This window comes from Lissotriton vulgaris, chromosome 1_1 (genome assembly GCF_964263255.1).
Source record: "Lissotriton vulgaris chromosome 1_1, aLisVul1.2, whole genome shotgun sequence".
Taxonomy (NCBI): domain Eukaryota; kingdom Metazoa; phylum Chordata; class Amphibia; order Caudata; family Salamandridae; genus Lissotriton; species Lissotriton vulgaris.
In genome coordinates this window covers 1,484,070,826-1,484,082,990 of record NC_141685.1, presented here as the reverse complement: position 1 = coordinate 1,484,082,990, position 12,165 = coordinate 1,484,070,826, and the positions used below count along the sequence as shown (strand labels likewise).

The 12,165-nt window shown below is 44.2% G+C and overlaps 1 protein-coding gene across 1 annotated transcript in view; it reads right to left on the bottom strand.

Moving 5' to 3' along the window:
• Positions 1-386: 386 nt before the first annotated feature.
• Positions 387-12,165, bottom strand: part of FBXL13 (F-box and leucine rich repeat protein 13) — a 1,406,730-nt gene continuing 1,394,951 nt past the window's right edge. The window contains exon 21 of the mRNA XM_086967348.1: positions 387-1,432. Within this exon, the coding sequence (XP_086823474.1) occupies positions 1,249-1,432 (184 nt within the window). The 3' untranslated portion in view covers positions 387-1,248. The remainder of the gene's footprint in view (positions 1,433-12,165) is intronic.

The window sequence follows — 12,165 nt, the reverse complement described above, 5'->3', positions numbered from 1 at the left end:
TTATCAAAACTCTTCAAAGGAAATCTCATAATGGCAGTCTTATAAGGAGTGTGCCACACTATCCAGCTAGACCCCCAATACTCCTTCACGCTTTATCTAAACGGGTTTCCTCTCCTGAATCCCTAAAATCAGAGTAGATGACCTGCCACAGGCAGCATAGAGCACTGAAATCAATTTCTATGACCAAGAAGTGATGAGAATTAATTTTCGGCCATTCGATTTGGGTGTACATTTGGTCGAAAACACACAGCACTATAGTCGATTTGACATGGTTCAGCGAATGTGCTCTTGTAAACACCACAAATGTTGCAAAAATCCTTTATTTATTTATTTAAAGAGTACCAGTAGTGTTGGTATAATTATTACATGAAATCAAATGTCACATCGATTATTAAAATGTTAAGACTAATAACTGAGCAAAAAAATGCATTTTGTAGAGTATAATCTTTTTATTCATGTTCTGGAAGTGTGGCAACGTGGACTGACGCAATACACAAAGGTTTGCTTTGCATCCCACAATGAATGCCTAATGTTACGGCTGCTACGCGACCAAAAGTGACAGTTTAGTTGGTGAGTGACATATTTCTTGTACAAAACCTCACTAATATTCATTTGTAATCATTAGAGTATGCAATAAGTACCAACAAATGCAATTTATTAAACTAGTATTGGTCATTTGTTCTCTCACTTTGAGACTACCAACAGTTGCGAGAGGTAACTGATAAAACTTTTTGTGTTTCAGTATTATGCAGGAAAATATTGTTGGGTGGCGTCACTACAAACATATATGCACAAATGGATCATTTTTTGTATTGATTTTTTAATACAATATCTCAGTCGCAGGTTTTTGTTTGCTGTTTTTCACAATCTTGCCTTGTGCATGTTAGAACACCCTCGTCTGCTTAACTTATTTTAAAGTATACTTTCCTCCAGACAGAATATGTATGTTAAAAGCTTTACCATTGAAGGGGAAAACATCCTCTCTGCTGAAGACCTACATTTGTAATTGCACATCATCTTTTAAGTTAATAAAATGCAGACTTATAAAAGAATACATAGACATGATAACATGGCATTTTAATTACAGTGTAATGGCGAGCAATTTTAATACGATGGCTTATGCTATATCAGTTATTTCAATAAATTAAATACAATTAAAACTACAGTTTTACCCGAGAATACAGTTATTTAAAACATTTCTAAACACCATTGTCGAAACTGGCATTATAAACAATGGTTGACAAAAACTTATAATCGATCATTGTTTTCGTTCTGGAGAATCATGTTGTGATTGTCATTTCCTGTTTCGTTCTCTGGTTTTAAGCTGCAGTTCAATACATTTCCTTGGCGATCATACCCAAACCATACAGGTGGATCTTCACTACTGTACTCAGTTTTCTGCACTTTTGCTTCCAATTTTTGAACCGCTGATCTGAAAACAAAGTATCATAATTATTGCAAACACTATGTGAATATGAAGATGACCTATATAAGTAAGCATGACAACTAATTGCTAGCTATATGATATATGAGGTATGGCTTTTTGATCACTGAATTAAATTGTATAGAAGAGTCACATCCTATTAATGAAGACCAAGTTTCTCATTATTACTAGAGCTTTTTATTCCTGGTAATATATTGTTCTGCACGTCCACCACCGTTGAAATTTTCTCAGTTACAAAACCAGGTCCATCTAAAAACCAACAGTATGGTGATGCTTCTATGGCCATATGTTGGCGAGAGACTACCCGAAAATGTTTTCCTTCCTTAAAGGTGCTAACTACCTAATGTCCATGCTCCACAGAAGCAAAGATAAAAGTGTAGACTGAACAAAGGGTTACTAAATAACCACGAATTTCTTTCAAAACAGGAAGTGGAAGGCAATGAATTATCTATGGGGCTCAACTAGCGAGAAAGTTTTATTAAAGAAAAAGATAAATAACTTGTTTTTCTAGCAACTACTTCCCACATAACCTCCATCTATGAAATATAACGACATGAATATTCATATTAGGTGGCGGAGCTGAGAAGCATAAGTGTTTGTTCTAGGTTAAGAAGAATTATAGCACCACTAAGGCAAAGTGAGCATGTTGTCTCTCATGACCGTTTAACCTGAAAGGCAGGACCGGAAATAGTAAATGCTCAGACATTGCAAAACATTGATACTTCCTGTTACATTCTTACTCCTACACCTAAATGAGCTAAACACCTCTAAAGACCTTGGGCACCGCAAACTTAACTTTCTCACTTAACAGTTGTGTCCGTTTGACCAATGGTCACATTAACTTCCAAAATTAGCATGTGTCCTCCCAGATGGCATCATGAAAGATTGGTGGCATTCGGGGTGGGAAGGAGAGGCATTTCAAGTTAACAACTTCATTTCCAAATCAAGCTCCCTGAGGGTTCTGGCAAGTGAGACTAAAAACTACCGAGGGGATTACACCAGTCTTGGCATGAAAATTGTGCTTCAGTTAGGGGCGTTCCTTCTTTTGATTTGGTGTAAGTGGACCATGGGGTTTATAAAAAGCTCCAATAAAAAAGTAATAACATGCATAGAGCTTTTTGGGTCTGTGATTCTTAAACTGTGGTCCGGGGACTCCTGGGGGTCCGAAAAGCCTGCTAATGGAGTCCCTGACAGCCAAGAAAATTAAAGATTATTTTCAGAATGATAAAGTGAATATAAATGGAGAGGCAAAATGTAAAATTGAACATTTTACAATGTTCTTTAAATGAGAGGGTATTTTAAATTGGAGATTAATAATTAAGTTAGTATTCTCAGATTGATTTGTGGGAGTAGTAAAAGTGCATCAAACAGAATATAGTGTGGACAGTGAGTGGCCCCAACTGAGTTTAAAAAAGCTCCAACCTTCCGATTAAAAGTTTCTGGATTTTTTTGTATTGATTTGTGGCTCAAATCAATGAAGATGCTTAGCCGGGGTCTCTGGTTTCAAGTAATGATCATTGGGGGTCACTGGAATCCAATATTGATTAAATGGGGGTCGAGAGAAGTCAAAAAGTTAAGACCCACTGTTATAGGTGTTAGGGCAGTTGGGAACGGCAGATACTTTTTTATTCGAGCTGTCCATGTGATATATATTTATTTGAAGAGTCCTTTGGGTCTCCATGGGTCTTGAATTCACACCTGGGGCCACAGGGAGTGCGCTCTTTCGCCCTCTTTAATTTGACATATTCGTATAATTGTACTAGACTACTGTAATACTTTAAATACTCTGTTAAGTGTGTGCTACAGTAACCATTGTCACCATCTCTGATTTAGGGTTAATTGGTATTTTGTGATTTTTGGGAGTTTTAACAGCCTGTGAGGAGGACGAGGAATCGACGAACCGGAAGTGCGGGGAAACGGACGGGGGTGCCATGGGAAGGCCGGAAATGGCTCGCGGTCTAGTGGCGCTGGGATCAGCTGACGTCAGGTCGTCGTCACAAACGGAGGACCATAAGGGTCGAGAGCTGTGCACGGAAGGGAGGCACAGTTCGGAGGAGGAGGGCAGTAGAGTAGCCGAGAATGCAGAGCCCAGGAGTCAAGGAGAAGCAGACGAGAGACGGGAGGAGCAGACAGAAGAGGACAAGACGCGAGAGGAGCAAAGCGGTGAAAACCCTGAGACACCATACAACGCGGACATACCCGGCGGCCCAAGGAAGGGAGAGGACGCCCCGGGTCCCAACGCCACGGCCCCACTTACGGGTCATGGCCCAAGGCAAGTGGCTCTAGGGGGTCCGTATTGGTGGGGTTGATGGGGTGGTGCAGGTAGCAAATTCACGGGTCGGCATCTTTTTTCAACACTCCCCAATCCTTTCCCGCCCCTACACGACGACAGGTGATGGTAGCACGCAAAGACATTGAGTAAGGACAGGCCTAATTAATCCCGGCCCTTTTTCTTTATTCCATTTTTTTCCTCCTTCTTTGGAGACCAACGGGAACAAGTCCCAAGAACTGGAAGACAAGCCCCAAGACGCCCGGAGCAAGAAGCGGACAACCCATCCTGAACACAACCTTTGACTCTGCCCTTATTGTTTTTTTCTTATTGTTTTTGTGCTGGATTAGGAACCTGTTCTCTAACTAATCCTGGTAAAGTGCAGAAGTCCTGCCAATAAAAGAAACTTTATTGACAACAAAGTATCCCCCTTTTGTGTCTGACCCGCGGGCCACCTACACAGCCACATTGGATCTTGATTTATGACCATAGATCCATAAACACTGTTTTCAAAAAGACTTTTAGAAGCAATATGGGACCAACCCTGTCACAGGGAGGGCCAGTCCACAACTGATAAAGCAAAAGAAGAAACTATTGTGGGGTCTGCAGACGTGTGTTGGCTGATATTCAAAGGGCATTTCTCCACATATTTTAGGGTATCCCGAACTCAGTGCGACTTTACTTTGCTTCCAGAGATCTACGGACAAAATTTCAGATCAGCAGACCATGGAAAATAACCAAAATAATTGATAAAATAGGCCGTTTGCTGGTGGTGTGCATCACCCAAGGGTCACACACGATAATACCCTGCACACACGAGTACCACACACAGCCAGGTCCTGCAGGTAGTATGAGCAAGGTTACTGCACAAAAGGAACGGCCTTTAGGTGCTGCTTAGAGTAGTCAAAGACTATCACTGCAAAACACAAGAAATTCACTGAAAAATGTGGATTACGTTTTTCTCCACTAATATTTTAGAGTACCCTGTTTTGAAAACAATCTTACAGATTCTTTAAAAACATCAATCGAATGCGTGTTACAGCTCTGATCAAATAACAAGAAGAGATGTGGTGTGGAAGCTAGAGCATCTGCCTTTGAAACCTGAGAACCAGGTAGAAACACCGGCCTTAGCACTTGATTCAACATCGTGTGATTCTGGGAAAATTACATAATCTCCCCCAGATTCAAATAGTAGTATGTGTAAAATATATTTGTTCAATCTCCATTTCCAGTACATGATCTTTGAGATTGTCTCCCAACCCCTCACGTAATGTACAGTGATCCGTTTCTTCATAGCTAGGTTTGCGGTACATTAATACTAATATATATATCTCATAATTATTGACACTGTCAAAGCAAACCTCATGTCACTTATGGCACTGACACTGCCCTGTGCCCCACAATATAGCATATTAACTATGCCCCACTTACTCTTCACGGAGGAGTGTCAATTGTGTCGGTGTCAAATAAAATAATGGAAAAGCCCCAAAGTCTTGGACTACCTCCCTGTCAGAACAATATAGTGCAGGGTCACAGGCAATCCATTGTAAAGATAAAACACTTTTAATGTGTATTTGTATTGGATATAAAAAAAATATCTTTATTTACACCTTGTAAACAATTTGCATTAGTTCATTATAAGATATTTTAAATAAGTGATCGTCTTGTTTAAACATGTTAATTTCATCATGCAGCAAAATACTTGGGTGGTTCAGAGCAATATCATTGGCCAGAAAAAACACCAGCTTCACCACATATTTATACAATTCTACTAGTTGGAAAGCCTAAGAGCCCCCAACTTTTCTGTTGCTAATTCTGTGGTATCCTGCACCAAATGAAGCACCGTTTTTAACACACTGAATTTTTCTTTCCCCGGAGTTTTATATAGCGTGAACTTCACCCGAAGGTATCAGAGCACTTTAGATGAGCACCAGCTGCGCTAAAGACGGACACATTCATTTTTTTTGGGCACAGGGAGATTAAGTTATTTGCCAAGAATCACAGGATGTTGAGAGTCCCTGCCGAGGCTCAAACTAGGTTCCCCAGCTTCAAGGTCAACCGCTCTAGCCTTAAGACCACATTTTGAGTCTGTGTTACACTTCATGGTACAGTACAGATTAAACTAATTAGACTTAATGGCAGTAGTGGCACCACTGCACTAGTGCACACTCCCTGAGGTTCAACTGCCATCCAACCTCCATTAACACAATTGCACCAAATCCAAACCCACAACTGAAGGCAGCTTCAATTTTGAAACATAGGTTTTTTTTTAAATTTGTTATTATTAAGCTAAAGTCCATCTATGAATCATAAGTTGATGGTCACGAGTCATCCCACAGTCAGTTTATTGAAATTAATGAAATGTTGGAACTCAAGGAGTTTCTACTTCTCTATTCATTCAAATTCCGAAACGTTCCAATGGCCCAGCCAACGCATTTCATCCCTACCCTACCTTGCACCGGGACTAGGTCTGCTGTGAGTCTTTACCCCCAAGTGCTGCCTCCCAAATCCTGGACCATCCACCAGAACCTACATGAAGCAACTTGAAGCCCCATAAAGCCTCGTCGCTTAGCTGGCAACTTCATCGGAATCGATGCCAAGACCCATAAAGCCTTGCCACACAGGTTCATCAAAACTGACGCAAAGCGACACAAAGCCTTTCCAGACAGCTCATCGGAACCGATGCAGAGAGACGCAAAGTCCCGCAGACCTAACACTAAGGACATACAATGCAATGCGCTCCATTGTAGTCGATCTGAACCTGTAACTTTGTTCCAGTCCAGGGTGACTAGATAACCTTAGTTGTTGCTTTGTGCCTTTTGGTGCTACTTTTAACAAAATCTTTTAAATTGCTTATTTCCAGTTCTACTGATTGAATATTTGTTGTTTTGGTCTAAAATAATTTAATAAAGTTTACTATATTTTTCTAAATTGGTAAGGAATTTTTCTTATGTTGTGTTTTCACTTTATTACTGTTTGTGTACTCCATACACACTTTCCACATTGCCTGTAAGTTAAACCGGTCTGTTTTTGTGCCAAGTTACATGAGGGGTAAAGCCAGGAAACTTTAGTGACTTAGACCCTCACTGGATTTGTGGCTGTTGCTTGAAAAAGATCACACCCTCCTCAACCAACAACCCAATTTCTCCTACCCTACAGCCAGGTACTTTACCCATCCGAGGGCAATATGGATGACGCATATGTGAGAGTCTATGTGAGCAGCCAAATAAAAATATGCATTCAAGTGTGACAAGGAGCTTTGCAGAGCCTCTACTGATACCTTTAACACTGATTTGCTTAAGGGTAAGTCAAATCTGTGGTGGCGAACAAAAATGGGTTGGTATGCTACATGAGCAATTGCCAGTGGGTAGACTAATTTCAAGCATTCCTCCCATCACTCTTTGTGTGTTTGATATCTGTTTCCGACAAAGCCTGAAACCTGTAATCTTAGGTAGTGACATGCCTGCTCACTTGCCAAGAATATCGCAGAAACAAAATCCGAAATCAAAGAGAAATAAGAAGAGAGATGGTGCAAATCTGCTTCAAAGTGCACCACTGAGGGCTCGTGCCTACATAAGGTCTGTGTTATAATGAGGGTGGGATGGAGCTGTGACTTAAGCCAATTGCACCACACATTAGCATGCTGAATCTATGAAAGTGTTTTGGATCAATGGACATATTTACTAATTGTTCACACAACTCTTGGCAGCAAGCAAAGTTGCTGTGCTGCGTGAGTAACGGAGAGAACAGAAATGTGGTAAATGCACCAATTGTGCTCCCCTCCTTGAACTGGCGCACTTGAGGCTGCCTAATGCCAATGCTGACATCCATGCACCTTGCTGTAAGGGTGCCTGCGTTTCAAAAACGGGATTGTTTTTGTGCTAGTAGTGGTCCCTTCCTGCACAAAAACAATGTGATACGGAATGCATCACACAGGAAAAAGGAAGTAACAAGGAGAAATAAAGATACTTCTCATTGTTACGCCTGGATCTGGGAGGTGCACCATTTTGACACAATCCCAGGTTTACTGACCTCGGCAAATCTGGGATTATGTCATATTCCACGGGTGGATGCATGGGCATGAATGTGAAGCCTGCATTCCCACTATTGTTCTCCATTATTAAAGATTAAAATCTAAAAACTAGTGTGCCTCACTTAGTAAAATAATATGCAGGCCCCTTATTGGAGATATCAACGGGATGTGGTTTCCTTCCTTACAGGAAGATCACACAAATATTTAAGACATCTCGGGACCATTTTGTAGAGGAGATGTCAAAGTTAGGTGTGTCTCAGACTCCTGCGTACACTACCTACTCCCCGCCCCCCTCTTACCTTGTAGAATGTGAAACCAGAGTGTTCTGCCATCTGTAAGGATGATCAACACAATGTTTGTCTCGCTCTAATTTTATAAAATGTGCATGTTGATTGGTAAGGCGCACATGAGCTCAAAAGTGGTCCAATTTCTGTGATGGAAATTCACATCTCTTCTGCCTCTAGTGATAAGATTTTTTGTTTTGAACGCCCAATATACTTAAATATTTTGGGTATTGAGATCGCCGAGGGCCCCGTTTCTGTCATGTGAGTGGAGGGCCCCCCCTGCGTGACTGCTGCCCTGATTTCTAGTGGGCGGGCAGCCTGATCAGCTGTGGTGGGGAGGTTCCCTCAGAGGTGAGTCTGCTTCTGTGAGCCTGAGAGGGGCGCAGAGGGCCTTGGAGAAAACTAGGGCTAAATACAGACAGACCGGTTCGACTGGGACTCAGAGACAGTCGCGACTGCAGTGTTGGTTGGTACAGGTCAGTCCATCCACAGAATTGGGATGGCGACCAAACCGGAGGTGGAGAATCCGCCATCCAGATCAGTTAAAGGGGCTCGCTACGTCCAATCCAACAAGCTGGATGGATACACGCAGCCCAGGGGTTCGCCTACTGGATCGGGAAGGATGCAAGACGGAGCCGGGGAGTCCGCTGGCCTCGCTTTGGAGCCCACATTACAGGATGTGATGGCCGCCATAGATGGGGTTAAGACTTCACTCGGACAGAAGATGGAGTCCTTGAACCACAAGTTTGACATTTTTGCCATAGAGGTAAACCTGATTCGAGCGGATCTCACCAAAACGAGCGAGAAAGTGAAGTCGCTGGACATCAAATTGGCGAGCCTGGTAGATGACGTGGCGCAGCTGCAGCAGGAGGTTCGGAATTTAAAAGCCACCTGAGACCTGACAAGTCGCAAGCTGGATGAGTATGAAGGAAGGGTCCGGAGAAACAATGTGCGCATCGTTGGAGTCCCTGAGAAGGCGGAGGGGACCGCACTTGGACTGGGTAAGAGTGGTCTGCTTAATTCAGACACTCTGTTCATCACCACCCCCTTTTCTGAATCGTTTTTGTCCACCATAAGCGTGGAAGGGTATACTCAGATGTGAGTCCCTTGCTCATTGCACCATCAGGATTCAAGCAAGCCGGGCCGAAGACGGCTGAAATGCCAGAAACCGGTCCCCGGAAGCTTGTTTCCTTCCCAGTATAAGAATTGGCTTGGTAGTTTGGTCTGCCCTGTTCCCATGATGCACTGGGCCAGGGTCAGACTAATTTGCATATAGCCAGGTTCTGAGCTGGGATGGTGCAGTGAGCTAAAAAACGGTGATGGATCAAGCCCTGATCTTTGGACTGGGTAAGAGTGGTCTGCTTAATTCAGACACTCTGTTCATCACCACCCCCTTTTCTGAATCGTGCAGGTAGGAAGAAGGCACACCGAGTTGAAATGGACAATGTGGAGGCGGCAGTTGTTGAGCTGGAGAAAAGGGTGGCCGCAGCGGCTTCTCCAGAGAATTCTCACTTGTTGAAGGTGAAACAGGACGAATACAAGCGTCTCTCTAGGGAAAGGGCAGTCACGCATGTGAACGATATCCAAAGCCGAATCTATGAGCACGGTGATAAGGCCGGTACGTTGATTGCTTGGCTGGAACATGGAGAGCGAGCCTCTCGCTTGGTACCTGAATTAGCGGGGTCAGGTCCGGATAGCATCACAGATCCGCAGGCAGTGGCAGATACGTTCTCCGAGTATTATAGAGAAGTATATACCGTGGCGAGTGGTTATACTGAACTCGAAAATGGCGGAATGATTAGGGATATAGCCATGCCGACCCTCTCAGAAGAAAATAGGAGATATCTGGACTCGCCTATCACTGATGAGGAAATTGCACAAGCAATCAGAAACATAAAATCCGGGAAAGCGACTGGTCCTAATTGATTGCCTATAGAGTTATATAAACTGAATGCCCATGGAATTGCCCTGCACATTCGTGGCATGTTCCTGGAAAGTAGGGAGTCGGGACGACTCCCATATGACCAGCGGGTTGCAAATATAGTAGTTATACACAAGGAGGGCAGGGCCAAGACGTCCCCTTCCTCGTATTGGCACATATCGCTTTTAAATGCAGACCCCAAGATATTGGCGAAGTTGCTCGCTACTAGGCTGGTCAAGGTTGTCACAACTCTCATACATCCCGACCAATCTGGCTTTATGCCACGTCGTAGCACAGCCCTGAACTTGCGGGATTTTGGGTGGCTCCTCGACAATACTGGAACCGGCTGCCTTAGTGTCCCTGGATGCCACCATGGCATTTGATCGGGTTGAATGGGCCTATTTATTTGCGGTTCTAACTAAATTGGGCTTTGGAGTGGAATTTTACAGGGTGGATTCGATTGTTGTATGCGGCCCCTTGTGGCCAGAGTGATAGTGAACAATTGCAAATCAGCTGATTTCGCCCTTGAGAGAGGCAGGAGACAGGTATGCCCCTTGTCCCCACTTCTTTTTGCACTAGCGTTGGAGCTGCTCGCGGCATGGGTCCGATGGGACCGTTCAATACGCGGCTTGCGGTGGACACCGGAATGGGAGGATAAAATTTCGCTTTATGCGGATGATATCCTGTTATATCTTACGGACCCTAGTGTATCCTTAAGCAATTTCTTGGAGGTCCTGACGATATTTGGTAGATACTCCGGGTTTGCAATAAATTGGACAAAGTCAGTTTTGTTTGTCATATCGGGTGACACGCCTAAGATCCCGAGGTCGTGCCTTATCAGGGTAGAACTAGTGGGATTAAATATCTTGGCATATTTGTGACGCTGGATCCAAAGGTGAGGTACGTTAAAAACTTGGAACCCCCTTATGTCAGCTTAAAAGAGATGTGAGCGTTGGAAGGCCCTCCCCCTGTCATTGCTTGGTAGGGCAGTGTTGTTGATGATGATGGCCTTGCCCCGGTTCCTGTATGTTCTACAAAATACTATGGACCCGGTGCCTATTGCTTATTTTAGGGAGATTGAGACGCTTCTGCGTCGACTTCTTTGGGATGGCAGGGCACGTATTTCTTTTGTCAAGCTTACTCTTCCGTGGTATGGAGGAGGCATTGGTCTCCCAGACCTGAAGAAATATTATTGAGCCGCCCATCTTGCGGCTGTCAATCATGTAATCTACGGTCTTCCAGGAGACCCAGGGTATGCCATAGACCGTGGACAAGCTCCGAGTGGAGATATAGCTAGAGCTTTGTTAGCAAAATCTGGAAGGTTTCCGTTGTCGAGCCCAACGGCACACGCAGTGCACGTCTGGCATGCAGCTACAAAAGGTCTGGGATGGGAGGGGAAACTGACAATGGCCACCCCCCTGTTTAGCTCGGAAAGGCTAGGTAGCCTATGGAGGACTAAAGGGTTTGACAAGTGGGTTTTCATCGGCATTAGTCGGATCAAGGATGTGTGGAGTGGGGGAGGAGTGCAGACTTTCGCATCTATTCAGAAGCAATATCATCTGCATGACAATGAACACTTTCGGTATCGCCAGATTAGACACGCCCTTCTTGCCCACATACCTCCTGGCATGGTGCCACCGGAGGCCTCCCCCCTTGAAGACCGGGTACTGGATGGTCATCTCCCAGAAAAAACAGTCTCCCTGATCTATAGGAAGCTGATTATTATTATGGCGGATCCACTGGGGAGCGTCCGAGCAGCATGGGGGGAGGATGGCTTGGAGTTGGATGACGAAGACTGGGTGGAGGCAGTCTCCTCTCCCAAGGTAGTTGCAGTGCAGATGAGGCTTAGGATTGCGCAATTTAAGATTTTGCATAGGTCTTATATTACAGGGCCTAGACTGATGCGGATGGGGAGAGCGGCGAATGGAGACTGTAGGAGGGGTTGTGGAGAGCTGGGCACTTTCATGCACATCCTCTGGCACTGCACTGAGGTACAGGAATATTGGAAGTACATACATGATGTGATTAGGGATGTGCTGAGGGTGGAGGTATGTCCGGAGGTCCGTAGATGTATGTTGAATATATGGGAACCCACGGACCTGAATGGATATCAGAAACACTGGGTGACGTTGGCGTGTATGGTGGCGAAGCGTAACATCGCTCAGCTGTGGGGAGCCAGCCAGTCGCCCCACCCTACCAAATGGGCCCAGGACT